General features: G+C 43.8%; 2 protein-coding genes across 6 annotated transcripts in view; one reads left to right on the top strand and one right to left on the bottom strand.

Annotated features, from left to right (window-relative positions):
* Positions 1 to 1,099: 1,099 nt before the first annotated feature.
* On the top strand, positions 1,100 to 2,409 carry tmem253 (transmembrane protein 253; the record flags this gene model as incomplete). Its single annotated transcript, XM_080027667.1, has 6 exons — positions 1,100 to 1,258; positions 1,370 to 1,480; positions 1,585 to 1,641; positions 1,722 to 1,832; positions 1,969 to 2,115; positions 2,356 to 2,409. 6 exons carry the CDS (start codon positions 1,100 to 1,102, stop codon positions 2,407 to 2,409), a joined length of 639 nt encoding a protein of 212 aa, XP_079883793.1.
* Positions 2,410 to 4,471: 2,062 nt separating this feature from the next.
* Positions 4,472 to 26,103, bottom strand: part of frmd4a (FERM domain containing 4A) — a 65,957-nt gene continuing 44,325 nt past the window's right edge. The window contains exons 8-25 of one of the 5 annotated variants that reach the window (XM_080028610.1): positions 24,404 to 24,487; positions 24,225 to 24,290; positions 23,917 to 23,974; positions 23,613 to 23,699; positions 18,788 to 18,863; positions 17,753 to 17,895; positions 17,486 to 17,627; positions 15,028 to 15,161; positions 14,799 to 14,921; positions 12,992 to 13,223; positions 12,764 to 12,820; positions 12,403 to 12,640; positions 11,817 to 11,975; positions 11,291 to 11,620; positions 10,422 to 11,011; positions 8,600 to 8,702; positions 7,997 to 8,068; positions 4,472 to 7,488 (exon numbers count right to left, since the gene is read on the bottom strand). In XM_080028610.1, coding sequence (XP_079884736.1) covers positions 7,999 to 8,068; positions 8,600 to 8,702; positions 10,422 to 11,011; positions 11,291 to 11,620; positions 11,817 to 11,975; positions 12,403 to 12,640; positions 12,764 to 12,820; positions 12,992 to 13,223; positions 14,799 to 14,921; positions 15,028 to 15,161; positions 17,486 to 17,627; positions 17,753 to 17,895; positions 18,788 to 18,863; positions 23,613 to 23,699; positions 23,917 to 23,974; positions 24,225 to 24,290; positions 24,404 to 24,487 — 2,692 coding nt within the window. In that variant the 3' untranslated portion in view covers positions 4,472 to 7,488; positions 7,997 to 7,998. Of the gene's footprint in view, positions 7,489 to 7,996; positions 8,069 to 8,599; positions 8,703 to 10,421; positions 11,012 to 11,290; positions 11,621 to 11,816; positions 11,976 to 12,402; positions 12,641 to 12,763; positions 12,821 to 12,991; positions 13,224 to 14,798; positions 14,922 to 15,027; positions 15,162 to 17,485; positions 17,628 to 17,752; positions 17,896 to 18,787; positions 18,864 to 19,095; positions 19,114 to 23,612; positions 23,700 to 23,916; positions 23,975 to 24,224; positions 24,291 to 24,403; positions 24,488 to 26,103 lie in introns of those variants that run through there. The other 4 variants (XM_080028608.1, XM_080028609.1, XM_080028611.1 and 1 more) reach the window with 4 other exon arrangements.

Here is a 26,103-nt window from a genome sequence, read left to right as displayed (position 1 = left end):
TGTCTATCTGGTCCTCAGAGTGCTGTTGTGTGTGCCCTTTGTCGTCTGCCTATGCTGTGTCTATGTGTCATTCTTAGCAACTAATTGCACAAATAAAAGTAAACGTCTCTTTGGACAATATTGTCTACTCTTGAACTTGCATTATTGCTACTCTGAAGGAATTGTGTCATCGTATAAAATGCTGGATGCCACGAAAAAATGTTTTGTCCCCCAATGAAATTAATTTAGAAATGTAGATGTGTCCAAGGAGCCCTGGCTAGAATAATCTGATTAATCTTTGTTGTCCATTTTTTCAATCTGTTTTATGATGTCTTAACACTGTCATTTTTCTGTTAGTCTTGTAATGGCCAATGTTTTTACTCGTTTTATGACTTAGTTAAAACGGGCTTAAGAAATAAAGTTTTCTTTTTTGTACACTTAATTTGTGTTTTTATTATTATAGTTCTTGGACTTTATTTGAATGAGAAATTGCACAATGTGATTAACACTGATCAGGTTTACTGTAAGAACATTAAGAACACACCATTCAAGGAGGAGAGGTTACAGTCGGGAATGAGGTAAACTATTTTGTTTTACTTGTCTCGATAGTGACACCACTCTGATGCTACAGAGTAAGAAAGAAATGAGAGAGGAGGACAAAGTAAGGTAATCTAGATCAAAATGAAACCAATGCTTTGATGCTAATACGGTATGCACTGCCTGCCTACAAACTGATAAGCTGTTTAGTCATGACCAATGATCTCCCTGAATCACTTACTCAACAGTGGACCTTAACCATACACTATCATCCGACTCCAGTGAACTTTAACCCTCTGGAATCTGCTGTTCTACACTGAGGAATAACAGTCAGAAAAAAAAATCTGTTTAAATGTTTCCTATTTCAGTTAGATTACCTTTATTTGCTCACATGAGGGATACATGAGTAAAGGCTGTACAACATTTTGTAGAAGGTAAGTGGCCATATGCACTGTAACAAAGTGTGACAAACGGAATCAAAGGTGTGTGTGTGTGTGACGTGTGAGTGTGTGTGTGTGTGTGTGTGTGTGTGTGTGTGTATATGTGTGTGCTTGTCTGAGTTAACTTTTGTCTCCCCCAACAGATGACGCAGAACATGTTTCAGGAGGGGCTGTACCATGTGTTCTTTAAGGATACACCCTCAACGCCCCCCGCTGACCCAAACCAACCCGGGGAGCTAGTCAATGCTAGGATCCATCGTTGGTTTGGGACTGTAGTTAACACCAGACTTTTAGTCAGTGGGGTGAGATGCTACTTTTCTTTAGTTTTTGTCCAAACCATTTATTAATTGACCTTTTTTTCTTTTTCTTGAGCTTTTAAACTGTCTACTTTGAACCACCTGTTTCCCCTTCAGGTAGTGCAACTCCTCTGCGCCCTAGGATGCATACTAACCACAATCACCCATGCATGTGTGGGCTACAACTGCTCGGTCTCAATGACAACACCGGTGTGGTCAAGCCTATGTGTGAGTCCACATCATCTGCTTGATGATTTACACTCAAAGCAAAATTGTTTTAGACAAAGAGAGATTCCATTACTGGACTATGATGACTGTTTGTGTTGTTTCAGTATATGGCTGCTGGGTGTCTGGCAATGGAGGTTCAGAGAAAAGCCACTAAATTAAAGGTAAATACTGTGAATTAATGACAGTTTTTCTTGCTTATGTCATCGGCTCCCATTCTTAATTTTGCCTTCATCACAAACAGATAATCTCACTGATTGGTCTGAACATCTTCAGTCTACTATTTGGTTTCTCTGCTCTCCTGGCCAACAGCCTGGCGTCTACACAACCTGCTGCACTCAGCACAAGCCAACTGGTATCTGTGAAAAAATGACTTTACTTGACATAACGACACAGTTCTAACTATAATGAAAAGCTCTATTAGTGAATGTATTTCTGAGCTCTGAGTAAACTGTCCTCTCATTTGCTCCTCATTGACTTCTCCTCACTAGCGAGCTGGTTCGCATGTTGCAAAGGGGAGCTCCATAGCATTTGCTGTGCAGTGTTTTCTGACGTCACTCTACGTCCTTTTCCTGTCCTGGAGAGGTCTCCGTCGCTACAGTCCTCCCCATAATAAGACCTACAGCCGCCTCTCACAGGTAAATATGCTAGGAAAGGATATAAAGAATAACCTAATCATTTATAATAATTAAACTTTATCATTCAGACTGATTTAACTGAATTGTCAGGTGGATCTATATGCTGATTTACTGAAATGGAAAGATGATTTAATGTTTTGTGTTAGGGTGCTCTTGAAATAAATCAGAGATAACAAATGTAAAACGTACAACATTCATGGATAATCATTGTTGGATTTAATTCTGGATTATTTTGTGCAGGATCAAGATGAAAGCAACGGGCCTCTGCTGGAGCAAGGGGAATTCAGTTTGTGAAACTCAAAAGTTCTTCAAAAGACACACTCCCGCTCACGGAGCCTTTCTTTAAACTCAGTTACTGTTGTTGATCAGAGTCTGTTTGGTTGGTATGAACACTTTGTGAAATCTTCGTTGATTAAATAGTTTTAGATATTGTGAAATTAAATCATGCCAACTGACCGATGACTCACTATCACGTCTCCTTGGGGATTTTGTAAAACCTTAATTTTTTTAACTGTTATCTAAACTGTAACAACAAATTTAAAATCTCCAGTGTTTTTAATTTTTCACAGATGCTCCTCTGTTGTCCACTAGAGGGCATCATTGTCAGTGATTTAACATGTTGTTCAATTTGCTCAACATATCAAATCCAAATCAAATCTGGTGAAATGTTTTCCAAAATATGTCAAACATGTCAACAAATAGAATCTGTAAGAATTGTCTGGTAGACTGCATACCAAAGGCTAGGAGCTGGTCATGGAAGTGACATATATTGAAAAAAGATGACCGGACACAAAACTGTAATGAATTTAGAACCAATGTTTGGACCACACTTTCTCAATTTCTGTTCTCATCTCACTCTATTCTAGTCTTCAACGAGGAAGTGTCTTGTTATGTGAGAAATAAACGGTATGATCTGTAGATTGTCAATTACATGTTTTAATCTAATGATCACTGAGTGTAACTAGGCCTACATTTTCTGTTTTACTTGATTGCTTCAATTCTCTTTTACTATGTATGTTAAACAGTCACCTAAAGTCTAGTCCCTTAAATTACTTGACAGGTAGTAATAGCGATAATGTTGCAAAAAAAGTCCTCACTTTAATGGCTTAAAACTGGTCTTCACAAAAACATGTGTCCAAGAGTACATAGAGCAAAGACACAGTGAAGGGTGTGGTGTTTTTGAGTATTTAAATGATGGAGGATTTCATTAAGAAAACGAAGCAAGGTCATACACCTCTTCTATAGCTAGAGCACACACACACACACACACACACACACACACACACACACACACACACACACACACACACACACACACACACACACACACACACACACACACACACACACAAAAACACACACACACACACACACACACAAAAACACACACAAAAACACACACTGCGAGTGAAAAAATCACAGCTAGTTTCTCACGGCATGTCTTGCTAACAGCTACCAGCTGTTGCCTGGTTGGGAGAGCTGCTATGGGAACCCACCGAGTACAGAGAGTAACATGGGATTCATTAGTAAACAGACACAGAGGGAGAATAAAAGAAAGAAGGATGGCGAGTTTGGGTGTCCCCAAAGAAACCGACAATTCTTAGAGATCCCTATTCTATGTGGTAAGGTATCAGATCTGCTGTGTGTGTTCATAGTCTGTGTACTGTAGCTTGAGCCCACGTCAAGTTGTAAATATATATATATATACAGTATATACAGTATATATATATATATATATATATATATATATATATATATATATATATATATATATACACAATATCACATGCTAATATACTTCAATGGTTCCATGTTGCATTTATAGCAAAGAGAGATTCTTCAGTGTGGTCTGAGTTAGAAGCCGACAACAAAGTTGCATGCAAGAAGTGTAAGAAAAACTAAAATAATAATCTTGTGCCGTTGGGTAATGAGTAATAGCCTAGATTTTGTCTTTAGAGTGCGTCTTCCTTTTCAATCTACATCCACAGGAAATCCTCTTTCTCCTTCTCTGGGAGAGAAGAGTGGAAGAGGGAAGTGACTGAGGCTGACTGTATGTGATGACAAGAGAGTGAGTGTGTCCAGAGGAGCGGACATGGTGGCTACATCGGGGGGGATTCCCTCGGATAAGTCAAAGCTTTCAGCAGAATAGCTTGGAAGGATTTTAGCTGAACCACCTAGGCCGGGGAGGAGTGAATGACAAAATAACGTCATGTTTTTGCTTTTTTTTAAATGGAGAGAGAGAGAGAGAGAGAGAGAGAGAGAGAGAGAGAGAGAGAGAGAGAGAGAGAGAGAGGAAAACAAATCAGACAAAAGTCATAATCTTGAGAACATTCATCAATAATTTATTTTTCTTACTCTGAAGAACCACCACGGCTTCTCAATCTTGAAAATCATCAATTTCCAACAACACAGTTTTGAAAAATGTAAAGTTACTATACAAATTTTTAATAGAAAAAAGAATAAATTAACTGTGGAATTTAATTGTTTTAGTTTTGTTTTTTATCAATTCCACATTTTTTTCTACAACACCTTTTAATGTATTGTTACAGTTGAACAGAACTGATAAAAATTGAGTTACATGCTCTATTGTCTGGTAGGGGAAGTGTTTCTACAATTAAACTGTATTTTTAAAATAAGCTTCATTTTGCACATCTGGTATTGAATCTATCGATAACAACAAAGAGATGTCTAGGTCCTACGTGACAAAGCAGTAACTGGTCTTTTCGTAGCACCTGAACGGGTTGTTACAATGTCAGAACAAAAAAAACAAAACAATACTGGTTCATATAAAATGGAACATTGTTAAAACAATGACTTTGCATGTTAAAACCCCACAAAAGCTTACAGTGCCCTTCTGTACAGAAAGGATAAAAGAGTTAGTTCATTTCTCTTGGAGTACTATAAAAACTTCATACGTTTCTATGGAGCACTTAAACAATATGGTATGTTTGGAGAAACAGAGGGAGGGGAACGTTACACTTCTTCACATCGGGCTGACAGGTCAGAGATTACCACAAGGTCAAAATGGGACTTTATTGGGGCGAGGAAACACTATGGAGCAAGACGATTTAATGTTACAATAGAAGTTGAATGGTGAATATTGGAATATCTTTGGGGTTTTTGCTTTGTCAATGGATATGCAGGGCATGCATCGGATTGTGTTCTTAAGAGTTGAGCAACGCAGGATCAAACTTGTACTCTAATAGGTGCTGATGCCTATTCCGGCTAAAGACTGATCAAATTTGACCGGGCATGGGGTGGACAACTCTCAGGGGAACCGACCGTGCAGGGAGTGGGCTAAACCTTCTTAAAAGTGGCAGATTATACAACTGTTGTTAAAGGAACACCACAAAGGGACAGGGTAAGATATGTTCCATTCTTTTCTTTCCATGCCATATGGCATGTTACACCATTTATCCAAACATAATGGTGCTTTAAGACTGACTAAATACATCCAGTTCTCTCTATCATTGAGATGTAGAATATGTCTAAAAAGAAAATAAACATCAGATTTTTCAGATTTTGTGCAAAAATTAAACAAAACTTAAAAAAAAAATAATTCTCTCTCCTTTTAAAGAGGGTTAAAGATGAATTAGTTTTAGTTCTGGCTATGACGGTGACCGTATCAAAATACTGTCAACCTCAAATTTATTGATGTCTGTATACAAAAACAAACAAACAGGGCGTACACACCCGATGCCAAATCACAGGGAGTTCTTTAACAGGGAGTAGCTTGAAAAGGAGTGGCTATTTTAGTGCTGAATGACTGTATAAATGTAAAGCGCCAACATGTTCGGCACTGATAAACTTGCAGTCATGCGTGCCGATAACACGAGGTGTTGTTGTGACTGTCGGTGTGTATGTGTGTGTGTTCTAGCCGGCATTGAATTCAGCCTGTCTGTATTCAGTCAGGGATGCTCCTGTCATGCTGAAGTGATGGACCCAAAGATGAGAAAACACAGTGCTACACAAGGGATACTCTGGTGAGAACCAGAATAGAGCCAAGACCAGAGGAGAAGGAGAGACATTGGCGATACACATGATCCACTGTAGAGATTTGTCACTGACAATATCAACACAAGTAATGCAAAGGTGGAATCAGAATGTCTTGTTTTGAACCCGCCCCCACCGCACACACTCAGACTTAGTACTGATAACAATGCACCATGTGGCCGAACAAACTGTCGGACAAAGAAATATTGTCAAGACCAAAGACATTAAATAAACATGGATGATGAAATAAGCATAGATTAATGCCAAACCCAATAACCACAACTCCAAATGATGCACTGCTTATCTTGAACTCCAAGCATCACCAGGCAAAGATCATGGAAAAATCATGCCCGCTTCAATCCACTCTGTAGATTCAAACCAGTTCATATACTTGTTACAATGTTTTTTATTGCTGTTGTCCTCCTCAATATACCAGATGGAGTCTGGTATGAACCAGTCTGATATTGTCACCGTGACTTCACTCTCAAACTGTTGCAGTGACCTTTCTCCAGAAGCACCAGCCCAGGGTGGTGTGACCAGTCAATCCAGTAGTTGTCTTTGGTTGTGTGGGTTAAACTGAGAGTTTGAGAGAATTGCATTTGTCATCTTAATGTTATTTTATTCTAGATTTTTCTGAAAAGTCAGACAATATTGATGGGAACAATGAAATCCAAAAGTTCATTTGGGCCTGGAAATATGGGAGTTTAAACTGGTGGCTCAAATCCAGCAGGTATCCTCTGATTGGGTGGCAGTGCACTGGTGTTAGTGAGGTCAGGGGGGGGACCAAAAATGAGATGTGAGACAAAACGTGTAGGGGGCGATTTCGGTGCTGTTGAGTTAAGAGTTGTGTGTGTGATATTTCTCTGTGCTCTCTCTCTCGCTCCCCATCGCTCCTTCCGCCCGACCCCATTGCTTGTGTGGGAAAGAACTACAGCTCTGTGGTGCTGTAAGGGCAACAGTTCAACAGCTGAGGTGGCACTTTCTCAGTCTGTCCTTTTGAAATCGGCCCTCATCAGAGCCAAGTGAGTGTGTGTCCCTGTCCAGCTGAGCTGTGATAGAGGGGCGTTTTTATAAAGAGGTGGTGACACGGATGAAGGGGGCGGGATTTAGGGAGGCTCATTGTCCAATCCGCCGGTCCAGTCAGCGCAGGTGTTTTTAAGTACGGCCTTAAGGATGAGGTCGTTGGTTGTCGATGTGGGTAGTGGTAAGGGGCAAGTGCAGAGAGGCAGTTGGAGAAGGAGCAATGAGACTATTTTCTGGGTCCCTATTGGAAGGTCTCAGACCAGGGTTCCAGGTTTGGCTTTGTCACGTCCGTACCACTGCACATCTGCCAGCTCTGAACACAGGGGGCTGCTGGGAAAACAGCTGTCACTGAAAGACCTGTGGAGGAAGAAGACACAGACCAGGATAAGACCTCACACACCTTTTACTTCAAAAGGTTAATTTAACATTCCAAACAATACCGTCTACATCAAGTGTTTATTAGCTCCTGAGGATGCTTGTTTTTCAAAGAATGTTCTCACACAGCACATGGTATTTCTATTAGTAAATCCAGTAAGGAATTAGCCACAGTGTGTCAGCGTCAGACAACAGAGCAGAGCACATGCAGAGATCAGATATATAAATACAGCCAGAAAAAGAGTACACAACACAGATACCCCCCCACCATCAAACAGCAAGAAATTGTGCCAGTCACCATTGTCACTGTCTAGTAAACATGTACGCGTGAGTGCATGATACCTCCAGTGTTCTATGAATAAAAGTCTTGTGAGTTGAATTGGCACTGCTGTTTTTATCATATTTTCCCGCTTCAGGGTAATTTTCTCTATGTAATGCTGCTGCTGTGTTTTCCCAACAGTACACTGTAGGCTTAGACCACAGACAGTACCTCTATGCATCAGAGCTGGGCTGAGGGGGAGACTGACAGACGTCCTCAGTAGGAGAGCTGTCTGCTGTGCCTCTAAACCAGGAGAGGGGACACACACACACACACACACACAACGAAAGGAGGGTTAGTATAGACAGAGAGAGAAACAAGAGAGAGTAGACAAATATTAGGTTAAATTTTCCATAGTGAAAAAGGGATTCATGAGTGAGAGATGGCAGGATAAAAAAAGATGTTAAAGGGTGGAGAAACAAAGTTTTGTGAGCGTAAGTGAAACATAAACAGAAATAGAATGAGAAGTCAAGAGCTGTGACATCATTTTGATCACCAGTATGAAAAAGGTTTGAAAATAGAAGTCACATAAAAATCATTCTTTTGGATTAGTTCACCAGTGAAACAACAATATCTGCTGACACAGATAAAAGACCGTCAAAGCGTGTGCAGATTGTTAAGAGAGAGGTTTGGATAAAGATTTGAGAAAAAGAAGGTGAGCAGCCAAAATGTAGTTTGGCCTCAGTTAACTAAATTTCATATCCAGCTTCGAACACCTTGTCAGCCCGGTCTGATGAGTGTGTGTGTGTGTGTGTGTGTTGGCATCTCTCTTACCCGCTCTGCCAGTTGAGTATGTGCTGTGGGCTACAGGGGGGTGTTGATGTGGTTGCGTGTTCGCTGGAGGGCGTCATACTCCTCTGGCTGTGAGGGGATGCAGCTACGGGCAAAACACACAGTCAGTTCATGCTAAATGATGCAGCATGAGACACCAAAAATTAATGCACACATACAGAGACACATAGCTACACACGCAGAGCAAAACAACATAACATAGGCTACAGGGAAGTGAGGGGCAAAGGAATTTGAACTATGCAGCTTCAAATATGGAGCGAGGGGAATATGACCTGTCGCAGGCAAGTTGACCTAGGGGTCATGTGACATGTGAAAGGGCGGACCATAACATGTACCACAGGCCTCGTTGGCGCAGTAGGCAGCGCGTCAGTCTCATAATCTGAAGGTCGTGAGTTCGAGCCTCACACGGGGCAATGTGCTTTTCAATTTGAACCTAAGACCCCAGCCTTATTACAAACCTCCAACATGAGGTCGTTAGCTGTATCCCATTAAAGAGACCGCATCCTTGGAAGGACGCAGTCTCGCTGTCTATGAAGGCTATAGCCTGTGAAGGCCGATTCCAAGGCCAACAAGCGTTGTTAAATGAGACGGTCTCCGCAGGTCTCCGTTTCGCTCTGTTTACGCGCATTTCCGGTTTGCGTAACAAGCCGTTACCTTGCGTGACGACTCGCCGCTCCTGTGCTGCCTAGCAACCCTGATTGCTGCCAACGGAAACAGCCTTGTCAACGGAGGAAAAAAGAAAAATAAGTTGCCTACCAGACGAAAAGAAAAAAAAGTACAAGAAAAAAAGAAAGGAAAATAAAAGTTAAGAAGATGGAGAAACACGTTGCTGTTTTGTTATTTTTTATTTTATTTAATGCCATCTCTGAAAAAAACGCAATGAATCTTGGGATATGTTGGGCCGCGAAGGATACATCTGATGCAGCCTTCAAAACCGTGAAACTGCAACCCCTGTATTGAGATTCACCCATAGTCTCTCACTCTCTGGGTGAATCTCAATACAGGGGTTGCGGTCTACGAAGGCTGCATTTGAAGACCGATTGCGCCATAGTGGCGCGCAATGGTTGTTCCATTTGCAAGGCTCCTTGCAAGGCTCCTCATATGCGGCCGAGAAATGCAGCCTTCGTTTCACGGTTTTGAAGGCTGCATCAGATGTATGCTTCGCGGCCCAACATATCCCAAGATTCATTGCGTTTTTTTCAGAGATGGCATAAAATAAAATAAAAAATAACAAAACAGCAACGTGTTGCTCCATCTTCCTCAACTTTTATCTTCCTTTCTTTTTTCTTGTACTTTTTTTTTCTTCTTCTGGTAGGCAACTTATTTTTCTTTTTTCCTCCGTTGACAAGGCTGTTTCCGTTGGCAGCAATCAGGGTTGCTAGGCAGCACAGGAGCGGCGAGTCGTCACGCAAGGTAACGGCTTGTTACGCAAACCGGAAATGCTCGTAAACAGAGCGAAACAGAGCGAAACGGAGACCTGCGGAGACCGTCTCGTTTAACAACGCTCGTTGGCCTTGGAATCGGCCTTCACAGGCTATGGCCTTCATAGACCGCGTCCTTCCAAGGATGCGGTCTCTGTAATGGGATACAGCTTCTCAATCAGTGCAGCAAGCAGCTCGTCATTCTGATTATCTGAAGGTTGTGAGATAAGGGCCTCACATGGGGGCAGTATTATCTGAGCTTGACATTTATTAGAGCCTCCAAATGAATATAATATTGGTCAACTAATTTAGGACGGTCCAAGACCTGCAGTATTTACGCATGAGACTGTGTTTAAGGTGATTAAATGAAGAAGAAGACCCACCTGGTGAGCCCTTGGCGAGCGTCCCTACTCTGCTCCCTCGACCGTGGCCCAGAGTGCCTTGCTGCGAGCCCGTGTCGGAGGAAGTGGATCCCGAATGCGAGTGAGTCCTCTCCTTCACGCTCCCTGAGGACCTCTGGTACCAGCAGCGCAGCTCTTCAGACACTGCTGCCCTCCCCCCTCCTCCTCCCCCTCCTCCACCCTCTCTCCCCAACGACGGAGTCCGTACGATCTGAGAGCGCGACGGCGTGAGTCTGCCGCTGCCCTCCCCTCCCTCCTCCCCGCCCCAGGCCTCCTTGTACAGCCCCCCGGCCGTGTAGGAGCTGGAGGTCTTGAACTGGGCCTTCACGCTGTAGTGGCCTTCCTGGTCGCTCTCCAGGCTGCGCACCACCACGGGGTTGGGGCTGCCCTCCACGTACAGCGGGTACTCCTTGATGCGGTACTGGGAGGAGGGCTGGCTCTGACTGTGGAGGTAGACGCCATGGTGCCCTCCTCCCGTCCCGCCGCCTCCGCCCGAACCTCCGCCAGAGCCGTTCTTAGCCGCCAGGTTTGGCATGGAGCCTGAGTTAGAGGAACCCAAGTGACCGGCAGACCTAAAGGGGAAAACACAAAAGGACAACACAATACATCATTCTCAGTGCAGAACTACAGAACTGCTCATTGCTGTTTATATAGTTAAGTTAAGTTAAGTTAAGTTGCGTGATGGGTCAAGTAACAAAAGGCTACATTGAAATTTGTCTTTTTAGAATATCCCCTCTCAAGACACCATACTCCAGAGGGGGTCCTTGCGCATGTAATAAACATTGCAAGGACAAAGATTTTCTTTTGAAGGGACCCTCTCTTCAGTCTCCCTGTATCTGCCCTGCCTTTACCTGTGCCTCTGCCTTTGCCTCTGCCTGGCTTTAGATGGCGAGTCCTCTCCCAGAGTAGAGTAGTTGGGGTTGCTGCCGGCGGGGCCACCAGGGTAGTAATGCTCTGAGCTGCTTTGGCTGGTGCAGGAGGAGCAGTCGTCCAGTGGGTCGGAGCCGTTGGTGCCGCGGACTGGGCCCAGGAAGAAGTCTGGGCTGCCCAGTGTGCCCAGGGTGTGTGGGTGAGCCTCTGGGTCGGACGCCAACAGTTTGCCCTGGGACTCAAGGCTGGAGCTGCGGTTCCTAAAGTGCTGAGCGAGACTGTGCAGACGTGTGGGACTGATGTCCACTGACCTGTAAGACGCAGAATCACATTGAGCTGAAACGGACCTACATCATTAATGGGATTGTGAACTTGAAAATATAGGACACTATAAACTGTATAGGCCTACCTGTATATTCATACAAGTAAAATACTTTTTGTATTCTTATTCTTAATTTAGAAGACGGAAAAGTAGTCAAGAGAGACAGAATGAGATAGGTTCCTGACCTAGTGGAATGTACGTAGTGTGGGGCCCTGGTCCTCATGTCTGGTGTGGACGGCATGCTGGACTGAGAGTTCCAGTTAGGAAGGCTCCTGATGGGGCTGCTCTGCAGAGAGTTACTACCACCGGCATCTGCACTGCCAGAGCTTGGGAAACGCCTGTGACTTGTCAAAGAAGCAAGGCATAATTAATACCAAATTCTATTACGTATATACTCATTTGTCATGGGCAACGTATTAACGATGCGCGTCACTGAACATGAGGCCAACCCACATATGAGGCATTCATATAAGACTGCCGTCTCTGGTTCTGACACAAGTGTGTAATTGTAATTTACTGCCCTTTTTTTGACAATATTTTGTTCTCCATCTGTATCTCTTCTTTCCCTACTTTTTGTGCATGTGAAGCACTTGGTAACTGTTTGTTTAAAAAATAAATAAAGCCTTACATATTTACTAAACAATACTTAAATGCACTTGGGGGGTTGTTTAAGATTCGAACAACATCATACTGCAGAGCCTAACACGTATACATTAATATAAAGTGGCCTTATTCTAAAAGGCCACATGTTAAGATAAACTCCCCTCGTACCTGGGGTGTGAGGAGCGTTTTTTGACTTTTTCATAGGGCTCATCCAGTGACGATTCACTCCACATCTTGGGTTTGATGGGTGATTTATCGTAGTCAGAGCGTGAGTAGTGCAGGTGTCGCAGGCCGTCGAGGGACTGTGGCGGCGGGGGGCGACTGTGGGATGGCGGTCGAGGAGGGAGGCCCTTGTGAGGAGATGCTACTGGAGAGAAGGTCGGGGTACCTGTGACTTGAGGATCATCTGAAATAAAGTAATGGTTGGATTTAAGTCAGGGCAGTCTGAGCATTTATCATTATCATGAGACACAATAGCAGCGAGTTATGCCTATAATCTTGTGGATCCGTGTGAGGGATAGAGACTCACCATCATCCAAGACCAGCGCGTCAGACAATGAACTGTCTTCAGAACCAATATTAGCTTCTGTAGGACAAGACAGAGATTACAAATGGTTAAATTACAAAAAAAGAAACCTTAAAAGCCTCATGTTTAAAAGTCTCTGATGTAGCGAAACAATTTGTTAACAGCAAAGAAACATCAGAAGATATGAAAACAATTCAAATTTCCTGCAGTGAATAGGACTATATTGGGTACCCTCTATGATAAGCGACGCCCTCTGCGTAGGCTTCTTGCCAGAGCGGACCCGGTGCTCATTGATAGAGTTTTCAATTTCCTGGAGCTTCTTCAGTGCGTTCAGATAAGAAGTCTTCCTCTGTTTCTTCAGCTTTTTACTGTTGACGTGAGGATCACTGGCAAGACGCCTGGCCGCCTCTGTAATCTGGGACTGAATGGCAAACTCCCGCTCCAAACGCTCCAGTTCCTCCTCCTGGGATAAGCACACACACACACACACACACACACACACACACACACACACAAAGACACACATGAGTGTAAACTCTAAGCAACACAATCATAAAAGACACAGGAAACACTCCATTTAAGCAACAGAAATCTAAGCACGATCCAAACATAACAGGGCTTAGTTTATAGACACATATTCGGACGGTAACTCTCCCATGCAACACACACACACACACACACACACACATACACACACACACACACACACACACACACACACACACACACACACACACACACACACACACACACACACACACACACACAGCCTTGCCAGAGAAAACATGCTGCGGAAATCATTTATCTGTGCTGCAGCTCTGCATTTTCTCACCACTGCATATACTCTTTTATTGAGACACTCTGTCCCCCAATAATAACAGCTTTACATCAATCTCTCCTCTCCTCCGCTACACTTCTCCGGAGATTTGTGGAGCAAAGACTATAGGGTGAACCAAGTAAAATATACTCCGTCATGCTGCAAATGTATCTGCAAACAGCAATATACGGGTGTAGTATATTGTTGAATAACATAGTATAGTAGAAAGTTTAAAAATGTGTGAATACGATTATAGAAAAGGAAATAAACTCAGGGCAATCATCCTGTGACACGCACACTGTTCACAGCAGCGTGTATGTCGTGTGTGCACTCATACATGTGAGATCACACACATGAATTCACTTGCCTCCAGAGAGACAGAGCAATGAGGTATTTAATTGGTCGATTTACTGGACTACCTCAGTTCTAAAGAATCCTTCTCTCTCTCTAACAGTCTCTTCACACTACTACTGCCGGAGCGGCTTCTGTTTCTGAGTGTGTATGAATCGTAGGTGTTCAGAGTAAAGTAAGAAATATTGTTCTTCTTGTGAGGCCGTTTTTGTGATATTGTGTCACTGGATTATTTTCAAAGCATACAACCTCAGTGAAACACACACAGGCACACACAGGCACACACACACACACACACACACACACAGTCCTACTATCACCACTTCCTGTGGCGAGAATGCTGCTGGACTATTTTTAGAAGTTCTGCAACTCTGGAAAATCTACCCGTGGCACAAAAATGCAGAAAAAACTACTTTTTCAAGACGTCTCAGACTGTGGCTCTCCAGTGCTCTCAGTTGGCTTTGCTTACTCAACAAATGAGTATGGGATGAGTTACCCTCTCATTATGTCAATCATCATCCCAACCATTATGTTTGTATTAAGTATTTGGTTTTCAATGAAGTTATTCCTCAGCAATAATTGCACTGTATAAATGTAAGAACTGTTAAGCACAATTACAGCCTATTCTTATTTTATAAGTGGACCATTGATATTACAGCTGGGTCAAAAGGAGATACACTCTTAACTAAATCGCACAGCAGTCAACATATTCCAATTACTGCAGCGCAGTGCCTGGCACAGGTACTTGTGGTATTATGTATTTGTATCAAACGCTGACCAGCTGAATGACTTCCTGTATTGTTAGGAGAATGGGGAGAGTGGCGAGTGTGATAAAGTGCTACTGAGGAGAACATTGAGTTGGGGCTTTACCTCTCCCTTAGGAAGAATTTTCTGCTCGTCCAGTTTGTAGGCGGTACCGATCTTTCGTCTCACAGTCGGTGGCTCCTCTCCCGGATCAAGGGGATACTCCTTTGGAAGCTTTCCCGTCAGCTCCTATGAAAGACCAAAAGGGTACAAGGAAAAATATCTAGTAAGAAAAAAGAAACATTTCAGTTTTCAAAGCATTTGCCATCTGTCTTTGTTTTTTTCTTTCTCATACCGCCTCTCTGATGCAGATGCTCTTGAGTTCCTCTAGTCTCTTTTTAAGTGTTTCCTCCAGAGCGTCCTGCCTGGCCCTTAGTGCTGCCAGCATGTCCTTTTTAGCAGTCTGGGAGCTGTCCGATTCCTGAGAGCCTACAGTACAGACAACACATAACATGAGGGCCGGGTACAGGAGCATAGGTGTGTGTGTGTGTGCGTGTGTGTGTGTTTGTGTTTTTTGGAGTAATGGGGACTCCCTTTGAGGCAGATTGTAGTAGACAGGAGGTAGGAATTGTGCGTGCACCTGCTAGCCTCACAGGATGTTTACAGGGAAGTGAATGGAACGTTTCGATAAGGAAACTGGGTTTGACTGCTGTGTTTGTGCTAGAGCGAGTGTGTCACGGAAGGGGCAGTTTAGGACAAAGTCTGTGACGCACAATCTCCACGGCCCTAAGATGGTGCCAGTCTTGTTTCCAACATGCCTGGTAGAAAACAATACATACACTGTCACTCACCACGCACGCACGCAGGCAGCAAGGCTGGCAGGCAGGCGCACACACACACACACACACACACACACACACACACACACACACACACACACACACACACACACACACACACACACACACACACACACACACACACACACACACACACACACACATTTAGTTTTTTTTCTGTTGCTCAGTCATTGACTCTATTGCCTCGTTTCCACCGAGTAGAGCGGGTCGGGTCGGAGCGGCTCAGAGCGGGCTAGCTCGCTTTTAAGAATCTCTGTGGTGTTTCCACCGCCGACCCTACCCTTACTGGTAGGGCGGGGTTTAGGCATGGACATATAAAGAAAAAGGCAGAGAGGGGTTTAGGCTGGACTGCGATAGCCGGCGTCAGAATATGGGTCAAACTATCGGGCTGTGGAATAACTGTGTTCAAGCCAGCGGTCTCTCGTTTTTGCTTGGTCAAACCAGCCGCTTCTTAATTTATTCCCCCCGTGTTGTGAGCGTATTATGATAACGGTAAATGCACAGAGACGGCTCGGTGCAAGCCGACAGAGACAGTGAGTGAACAGCGCTGGCTGTGGCAGCAACGAGACATCGTAGCAGTGGGACACAGTGTAGCCCACTGATTAATTTAATGACGAGGAAAAACACCACACATTAAACAGTGCCGCGCTCACATGTTTCGCCAAAACACGAGACTCTCTTCACTCTAGCCGAGGTGACTGCACACGGCGGAAATTATTCTTTTGACCAATCAACGGAAGTAGTGTGTAGCTCCACCTTTTCGGCACCCTTTCAGGCGGCTAGTACCCAAACGGAGGAGTACCGAAAATAGGAGCGGCTTAGAGCGGTTACGCTCGCTTATATCCGTACCCTACCCAAATCTTGGCAAATGGAAAGCCAAAATAACTGGACCGACCCGCTCTACTCGGTGGAAACGAGGGATTAGTGGTTAACTGTACTGTCATGCACATAGCAACAATACAAAACAAATTACTGATGAAGTCATTGTGGCTTAAGAAACGTTAAATCACTTTTCTATTGTTGCAAGACATGCTATATTTAAATTCAAAGTTTCTACACCTATTGTTCTGCAGCTACACAAACCCTAGGATTGACCGTCCAACTGTTGTTACTACTAAAATACATACAAAGGTATATGAATACATGAAAAAAGGGGATAATGGGGTAAAGGCAGAAATGACCAGTCAAGGAAATAACAGATTCGATCAAGAAGATGACCTATGGAGAGAATTAGAAGAGCATGCGAGACCCAATGACTGAAAGAGAATTGTTTTCTTTTTTCCTAAAAACAGTAATTGATTCAGTAAGGTGGGCTATAAATAGCTAACCCCCACAGCCTTGTACAGACACACATAACCCTAACCCTACCTCTTCAATTACAATGATGCTTGTTTGGTCAAGAGCATGTCATTTTTACAAGTGAATAATGCAGCAGTAGCTAACCAGGTTACATTAATGTGTGTTTCCATTCATCCAAATTGCTAAACTCACTTTCCTAGCCTGCAACACACTTGACTGGAGTAAAAAGAGCATTTTCCTTTTCTAGTCTAAATTTAGTTCACATTACTTTGTCAACACAGATAAGCATTGTTTGTTTTAAAGCCCGCGGCAAAGTTGTACACTGACCCGCTGCCCTTTTCATTCCATCACCCACTAAATTTAGAGGTTGCGGAGGCCTCTAGAGGATGAGTTTGTGTGACACACGGAGGGTGGGAGCGGTGTTATGCATACAGAATGACACTGAGTGGGGTGTGTGTGTACAGTGTGTGTGGGAGAACATTCTGCGCACACAATCAATGGCATCTTTCCAGAAGCAGCTGTTGACCAGACTCTCTCTCTCCCTCACCACCACACATGCAAACACAAATACACCAGCACAAATTCTCTCCCCCCTGTTTGTCAGAGCCTCCCTCTCTCTCTCTCTCAAGCACACTCACAAACACTAATACTGACCTGAGGAGAGCAGACTGCCACTGCTGCCACTTATGATCTTGCCCTTGCTGCCCATGTTGGCCAGTTTTGAGGTTTTCAGAGTTCCGGTTTCCGTGAGATCAATAGCGATCTCGTTCAAACTCCGCGCTGCATGGATCTTAGACTGGACAGACAAGAAAACAGAGAGGGGTTTATTCAAAGCAACATCAATTAAGCAGTTTCACACAAACACATGTTTGTAGAGTTTTGCAATAAGACTTTATACATTTGTAATAATCATTGTCTAACCTTGCTCTGCTTGCGGTCCAGGTAGAACTGGTGTTGGCTGATGGCCATGGCCCAGATGGACTTGATGAGTGCCGGACAGGCGTACCACGTGTGCACAGCAATGCCACTGTGACCAAACGTCCTTCTGGTCACCGACGCCCTACAGTAGAAGCGGACACAAGGCCTCCTTATATACACTGAATACAAAAGATGGCTACATTATACATCTACAAACAGTGAACAGTGCTGCTGGTAAGAAGAAAAAAAAAATATTAAGAGCATTGATGCAATTATGATGGACAATTTTTCGCAAAGCCACACACGTTGTTCCCCCATTGTTTACTCATCCTTTTTTTAAACACACCTCTGTAGCTAGGAGCAACAGGCCAGCTCACACACTAATGACAGCTTTCTTTAAAGAAAACACACCGCTGCTCTCCGTTTCAACCCCGTCTGTGTCCCTTTCTCCCAATTCCTCCCTCCCTTCTGTGTAGAATAACACTCCACATGTATAGCCATGTTAAATAAACACAAGAAAGGTCACTTCCTCCACAAAACAGCTATCGTGCAAAGCATCTATCTTTCTGTGGTAAACTTTTAAGGGTTTACCGTGTGTGTTTGTGTGGTAAAGAGCCTGTGCGTTAGTGCATGCATGTGGCTGCACAAGTGTGTTACTAATCAGCCCTATCAATCTGTGTCAGGCTCCACCGGGACATCCCCAATATCTTGCTCTATTGCCAAGACAAATGCTACAGCCATTACTGAATTAGATTCCAATCTCTCCCATTCCTGCACTACACTCTGTGTAGTTTGAATCTCACCACATTCACATATGGCACAGTTGTAATTTACAGGAAAAAAGCTACTGGAAGGTGTTCATAACTGCGGGGAAATGATATCACTTCCAAATACTAGCTGGAGAAAAAATTCCGTAGCAAAAACGTTTAATCACTACAGTAGATTTGGTACGAGATCATGAATTAGCTGATGAAACTGTCAACAAAAGGCACTGTGGCAAGTTGACACCAACTTTAAAACTCGTGATGTAAATTTACCTCCTGGGGTCATGAACTTCCACTGAAAACTTCTTCTCTCTGAAGTAGAGGTTCTCCAACTGACGCCATTGGAACACCTGAGGGTTTCAGGAGGAAAACAGATACTCTTCAGGGCAGCTCACACAAAAAACATGCTTCACATTAAATCCACACAGCCTTCAGCCAAAATCCTCCTTATTCTCTTCTCTTCTGTATGTTCCAATATGTTTTGAGAGAAAATCCCATGGATAAGGAAGAGGAGGAAAAAAATGGTAGAAGCTGACGAAGAGGAGGAGTTAGGAATAGAGAGGGAGGGAGAGAGAAGAGAACCTCTAGTCTGGAAGCTCTCTGATCAGGTCCAGACCAGGCGGTCTTGTCCACAGCAGATCTCTTGGCTAGATGACCTCACTCTGGAGAAAGACAGTTAAGAAGGAGGGAGGAGGCTTTCTTTCCTCAGCTCGGCTTCTCTCTTTTTTTTCTCCCTTCTCTTCTCCGTCCCCTTTATGAACCATCAGCTCCTCTTTAAACCAAGCCAAAACCAGCTGGGCGAGAAAGTTTCCCTCCAGGACGTACTCCGCAACATGTGTGTATCTTAAATCCTCCCAGACGCAGGGGAACAGAACGTTATGAGTTGGTGGTGAGTGTTCACCATCTGTAGGAATATGCGTGTGTGTGTGTGTGTAAAAGTTAAGTTTCCTCCTCTCCCGTAGCTTTGCTAGGAGGGAGGGGGCGTTAATGCCTTCCCCCTCCTCCTGACCCCTCCTCCCTCCCTCAGGGACTGTGTGTGCTTCCTGCTCTGGGCTCTGTGGTTGGGAGGTGTGTGTGTGTGTGTGTGTGTGTGAGGAACGAGGGGTCAGTGGAGGAGTGATGAAGGGGGGAAAGAAGCTTTCTGTGGCCCCAGCAATTGAAGTGCCTTTGCTTTGTTTAGTCAGACCTCTGGACACACACACACACACACACACACACACACACACACACACACACACACACACACACACACACACACACACACACACACACAGTCTGAGTCTGTTTCTTGTTAGTGAGTTGGAGTAGAGTGTGGGCTATTTCAGAACACTAGTGGACCTGCATCTATCAGCTGGAGCCGACATGCAAACACGCACGCACACGTGCACACACACACGCACACACACACACACACACACACACACACACACACACACACACACACACACAAGCCTCGGATGTACATTGACTAACCATGAGTAAAGTAAATCTGAGCTACAAGAACTGACAAACAGGAGAAAAGAAACAATGTAGAAGGCTATGACAGGATGAAGGGAGGAAAAGAAAGGAGAAAGGGAGCTTAGGGAGGAACAGGTCACAGCCCAGGAATTTTAACAGCCTGGGAAAAACAATGGAGAGAAAGGATGAGAGGCAGGAAAGGGAGAAATATTATGAAGGATGTATGTAAACACAGTGCAATGCATTTTTCAATGCAATCTTTGTGTGTGTACTTGTGTGCACACGCATGAAGAAAGAAAATCTGTGCCCTTATCATAGCTGTAGTTGCTGTACCGTACATTTTCAATGGAGCGTGAAGTGCTAATGTAGCATGGTGCTAAATATAGCGGGGCAGGGGAGATATTGAGTGAGTGGCTGTGCAATGTGTGTGTGTGTGTGTTGTGTCGGCTACATATGGACCAGAGCTGTGGAGATAAGACGGGTGTTTGTAACTGTGTTCAGGCACGAGACCACTAAAGCTGTCCTCGCCATCAGCAGGATAGAGCTGCTGCCATTTTGGAGCTAGATTTTGACGTTTCAGAGAGTTGTAGATGTTTAAGTGTTCAAATATATCTTTGAGTATTTCCACACTGACAACAAGGTGGAATAAAGTCAACCACAAGTTCAGTGTTAGACAGTTCTGTAGTGATTCAGTTTTCAAAGGGCACTCCAGTTACATAAGCCCGTTGTATTATTGAAACCTTTCTACTGATCTGATAAAAACATGCTGAACAGATTCTTTCTAAGGTGCTTCTGTTCTCAGAGGGAGGGTGGCGAATGTGTGCGTGTATACGCTAAAAAATCCTCTTCCTTTTGACTGTAAAATACCATGGTAAAAACACACAAGCAGAGGAAGTAATGTCTCTGTATCCAAGCACACATCCATTACAGATGAAAAGGTCAGATCTGATACGGTGTGAAGGCCTTTCTTCGGTGTACTGGACTCCCCGGGGACTAAGTGAAGAATAGAAAGTTTAAATAGCATAGGCCTGTAGAATTGTAGTCAGGCCAGCCAGGTATTATTCTATTGTAGAACTGGACCCGTGGCTCTCAAAGACTATTGTTTCACCCATGGGTGGGGCTCTGGTGTGCAATACTACATTCACTGGTTGTTATGGAGACACAGATACACTCAGGGGGCACTTCCTGTTGTTTGTATTTTGGTTGTGTTGTTTTGGAGGGGGGTAAAAAACTAATGGGAAAAGGCTGTGCATACTTATCTGCTCCAAATGAGATACAGCCAGAAGCTAGATAAGTCAATGGATGTGTATACAAAGATGAATATAAAGTGAAAAGCCTGTGACATCAAACTATAGTTTGTTAGGTTTGATTCAACCTTCTTCCGGCTTCTTCACGGAGTTGACAGTCAGTCAGTCAGTCAGTCAGTCAGTCAGTCAGTCAGTCAGTCAGTCAGTCAGTCAGTCAGTCAGTCAGTCAGTCAGTCAGTCAGTCAGTCAGTCAGTCAGTCAGTCAGTCAGTCAGTCAGTCAGTCAGTCAGTAAAAACACAACCTATAATCTTTGCCTACATGAGTGATAACACGCTAATGAGCCATTAGTACTGTGTGTGGTTCAGTTGTAAACGCCTGTCTGTGTGTACTGCATGTGACCTGTGGTGAGCAGAGGGGGGAGAAGTATTTTAACATTCCCAAATAAACTTGGATGGTGTGGTAGACAGTCTGCAATTAGAAACAACAGGATCAACGCTTGTAAAAAAGACTAACTTATTAAACAGAATTGCCTCCAGTTCACGTGCGCACACACACACACACACACACACACACACACACACACACACACACACACACACACACACACACACACACACACACACACACACACACACACACACACACACAATATACGGCACCACCTGAACTCACTTAGTTGCTTGTTAATGTTAAAAAAAAAAGTTTTTTGTTGAGAACATAAACCACTTTTACTGCGACAGAAGATGATAATTGGCCCAAACTGTTTGATAATTAGTGTTCTGATTCTACCTCACTGAGTCACAGTTGTGAGAAGATGGACAGGGACAAGCTAGAGATTCCGCTCTGAGTCAGTGGTTACTGGTACTGGACCGGCCGGCTGATAGACAAATCCCCAAATCAAATGCTCTTCCTCTGGTTTGTTGAAATAGTGATGACTAAGTCACTCACTGACCTAACTAGGGACCTCTATGAGTGAGTGTCTCTTCCTTTTGAAACACTGAACAGATTTGGCAAAGGAGAACCGCCCACCCTCTTTGTGTCGGTCTTATTAGTTGAATAAACAGCTTCCTGTGTTATTTGGGATTTGTGGGTCTTGTGATGTTGCATTAACAAGACTTGCGGTCCACAAATCTCTTTTGGGTCAAGCTCCTTAGCCTACAATAACACTTGTGCAGTGTCGAAGACCACTCTTAGTCTGTCTTCCAAGTGTTTGTTTGTGCGTGTGTGTGTGTGTGTGTTAGGGTGAGAGAGAAAGAGAGAGTGGGGGTCAATACTGAAGCTTCAAGGACCAATGACTCACTTAGACGGTCGCTATGGTACCTGAATGCTTGATAAGTCCCTTGTGTGGGAATGCCATTAGCTTTCTTCTATCGGTCTCGCTCTCTCCCCCCCTCTTTCGTCTTTCTTGCTGGCATTTACCTCCAGAGAAAGCTAAAACCATCCCTGTGTTACTCTGTCAACCAACATGTTGTATATTCATTGTATAGAAAAAAACACACAGTTTGTGAGCTTTTCACAGTTGGAATACTAGGGGATGAGGCAGAAAAAGGGCTCAGTAGTGTTACAGTCACGCAGACTGGAATGCAGTAATCAAGAAGCACGCACACACACACACACACACACACACACACACACACACACACACACACACACACACACACACACACACACACACACACACACACACACACACACACACACACACACACAGACAGAACACAATGTCAGTGCCAAACAGGAAAGCTGTGGCAGACAGGAAGTGTTCATGGGAATGGTGAGTTCAGAGTTCACTCTGATTCCTGTGTGAGTATGTGAATTCATTAGTGTCAGTGTATGTGTGTGAGAGTGTCTTGGTGGTCAGTCAGTATAGATGCTGTTAACCTCAATTTACACCCTATAAGACAAGGCTGAATGCCAGAGATCAAGGGCCTAAACGAGACTGGAGGGTCAGAGGTGATGACCTGCTTGGTGCATCGCCTGGGAGGAGGACGCCATTCACAGAGGCAGAAATAATGGCAGGACAGGATGCAAAACATTCCAAGACCAAACGTCTCCAGACAGTAGTATTTGTACAGCATTGTTAGTGCGCTTTCCAAACACAATATCCTGACTCACTGAATAGGAAAAAAAATGGACAGCAGCATTGACCATGAAAACAGACATTTCACATCATCTATATTAACTATCTGCACTTTTTAAAAAAGGGGGTTGAAAGAAATATAGGTGAAGGTCACACATTTGGCACAGAAGAAGAATATTTTGTTGAACCACAATCTTTTTGCAGTTTTGGATAACAATTTAGGATTTGAAGCTAGATAAGAGAGGGACTGAAGGCTGTGTAGAGGACAGTTTAGTTTGTGGTGCAGATAAATCAAAAGGGGGCGTCATCTCACCTTCCTGGGTTTGATTTTGTCCTGGTGGTCATACTGAAAGATGCCTTTATAGCTCAGACCCAACCACCATGGGATCCCTTGCTTGTCCTAAGAAACACACCAGAAAAGGTTGTGTAAGTGTGTGTGTGATTGAAAGAGAGAGTGAGAGAAAAAAACGACAGAGGGGTAGAAAGACCCAGTACAAATAGCTTAAAGCTCCATCATATCTCCAAATCCCAAACTGCCTGAGAGAACACACATATATCTTGTGCGTGCACGTGTGTGTGTGTAAAAAAAGAAAAGGCAAGAGTAGTAAAAACTGTACCTTTACACCATAGTAATGTACTCCATATGTGGGCAGAGACTCCACAATGCTCATATAACTGTGAGGAGCAGAGAGAGACACACACATGTAAGGGTTAGAGAGAACGCAGCCTTCCATACAGTGGACAAACCCAAGCAGACATACGCATGCGCACACACACACACACACACACACACACACACACACACACACACACACACACACACACACACACACACACACACACACACACACACACACACACACACACACACACACACACACACACACACACACACACACACACACACACACACACACACACTTACTTTACAATAGCTTGCCCTCTTGATTGCCCATTGAGCTTCTTGTAATGCTCTATGACCCGCTCTTCACTGTAACACAACAAGAAAAGGAATATTATCCACAAAGAGAAAAAAACAAGCAGAGGAGAGCTTGTGCAATGTTATGGTGGTTTGTCAGGCTACGTGGCTATATAGTCTCTCACCAGAAGCCCAGAGATGGGTGATCCTTTAGGGCCTGGGTGGGCAGAGCAGGCAGCTTTTTCAGGTCAGACCTGGTTGCATCATTACTGGGAGGGAGAAAAACCACAAGTCATGGTCAACACTACTTCTGCAAAAACTATCATTATCTGCTGTAGGTTTAATAGCTTCATTCAGAGACCAACGGGGTGATACCACTGACTGCTAGAAAAGGGAGGACTTTAAAATGTTAAAGGTGAAGAGGGTGATTCTTGAGAACGTTTGTTGACAAAATCAGTGAATATCTCCTCTACCTGACCGTACTGTGTGTATATGCTGAAAAACACACACAAAAATCCAGTGTTAATACACAGGCTAGGCTCTGTAAACATAACCTTTGTTTACATAACAATTCACAGAACATAGACTGCGTATTATCATCAGATTTTTAATCAGCACACACAGTACGGACAGGTAGCGGATCGTGAGGAGATATTCATTGATTTTGACATAAAGTGATGTTTGACAACAAGCCTTCTCCAGAATCAATGACTCCACCTTTAACTTTGGGAAAATGGTGGAGAAAGTACTACATTTTGGTGGCCTGAATGCTCTCTATTTCAGAGATAGGGTGCTGTCTATCCCAGAACAGATGCAAAGAAATTCCCAGCTTGAAACAGTCGATAAAAGGAGATTTAAAAAAAGGGATGGAAGAGGAGAAGATAAAGTGGTGCAGTGGTTAAAATAATCTTTTAAAAAAAAGAGACAAAGGCAGAGTAAATGAGACGGGGCATCAAGCAGAGAGAAGGAGAGAGTCTTGGCACCAGATTCAGTCTACGGAGCTCCAATGGCAGGAGGCCTTAATACCTAACTCTAATACCCTCGCCTCCGCCCAAGGCCCCCAGAGGCAGGGGGTTGGGGAAAGCCCTGGGAACATAACCTATGAGCTAAAGCCTTGGAAGGAATCCCATCCACCCCTGTCCGACTGTTTCTCAACGTGTGAACGCAGCTGTGCGTCTGGATTGGATGACATCCATTCAAGTAGAACTACTCATTAGGTACAGTATATGTGGTTGAAGGGTGCAACTTCATACATGATGAAAGGGGCAGGCAAGAGCTCACTTTAAGTCACTTAATCATACAGTTAGCCTAAGAAACCTCTTTAAATAGTTTGAAATGAAAGTTGATATTCAATGTGTTTCCAATGCAGATTCACTGGTTGCCAGATTTTTTTTTTAAATAACTGTATAATATTTGAAAGAACTAATCAAAAACTAATAACACTCACAATAAGACTCGTCAAGAAAATTAAACTTGATGATATGCATGGAACACATTTTTACGACAGATATTGCGAAACTTAATATGGAAGAGGGGGAATACTGTGTATGGTTATAGAGAGATATGCAGAGGGCAGGGTCCATAGAGTTTTAAGAGATGGGAGGTATGTGTGTGTGTGTGTGTGGGAGGAAGGGGTAAAAAAAAGGGGGGATGAGGAGGGAGAAAGGAATGTCTCCAGAGTGTCACATTCCAGCCCTCCGCAGGATATTGTGTTTATTTACTCCTTTCACCGGCGGAAATGAGGTCAGAGGTGATTGCTGTTGCAGTCTGTTATCGGTGCTACAACAAAGGGATGAGGGGATGAGGGATGACACACATTTAGGCTGACATCACACAATACAGATGTACATCTGAAGGGCCACATGTGTGGAACGTAGCTCACATG

The sequence above is a fragment of the Ammodytes marinus genome, assembly GCF_949987685.1.
Source record: "Ammodytes marinus genome assembly, chromosome: 5".
Lineage (NCBI taxonomy): Eukaryota > Metazoa > Chordata > Actinopteri > Uranoscopiformes > Ammodytidae > Ammodytes > Ammodytes marinus.
This window is presented reverse-complemented; position numbering and strand designations above follow the sequence as displayed.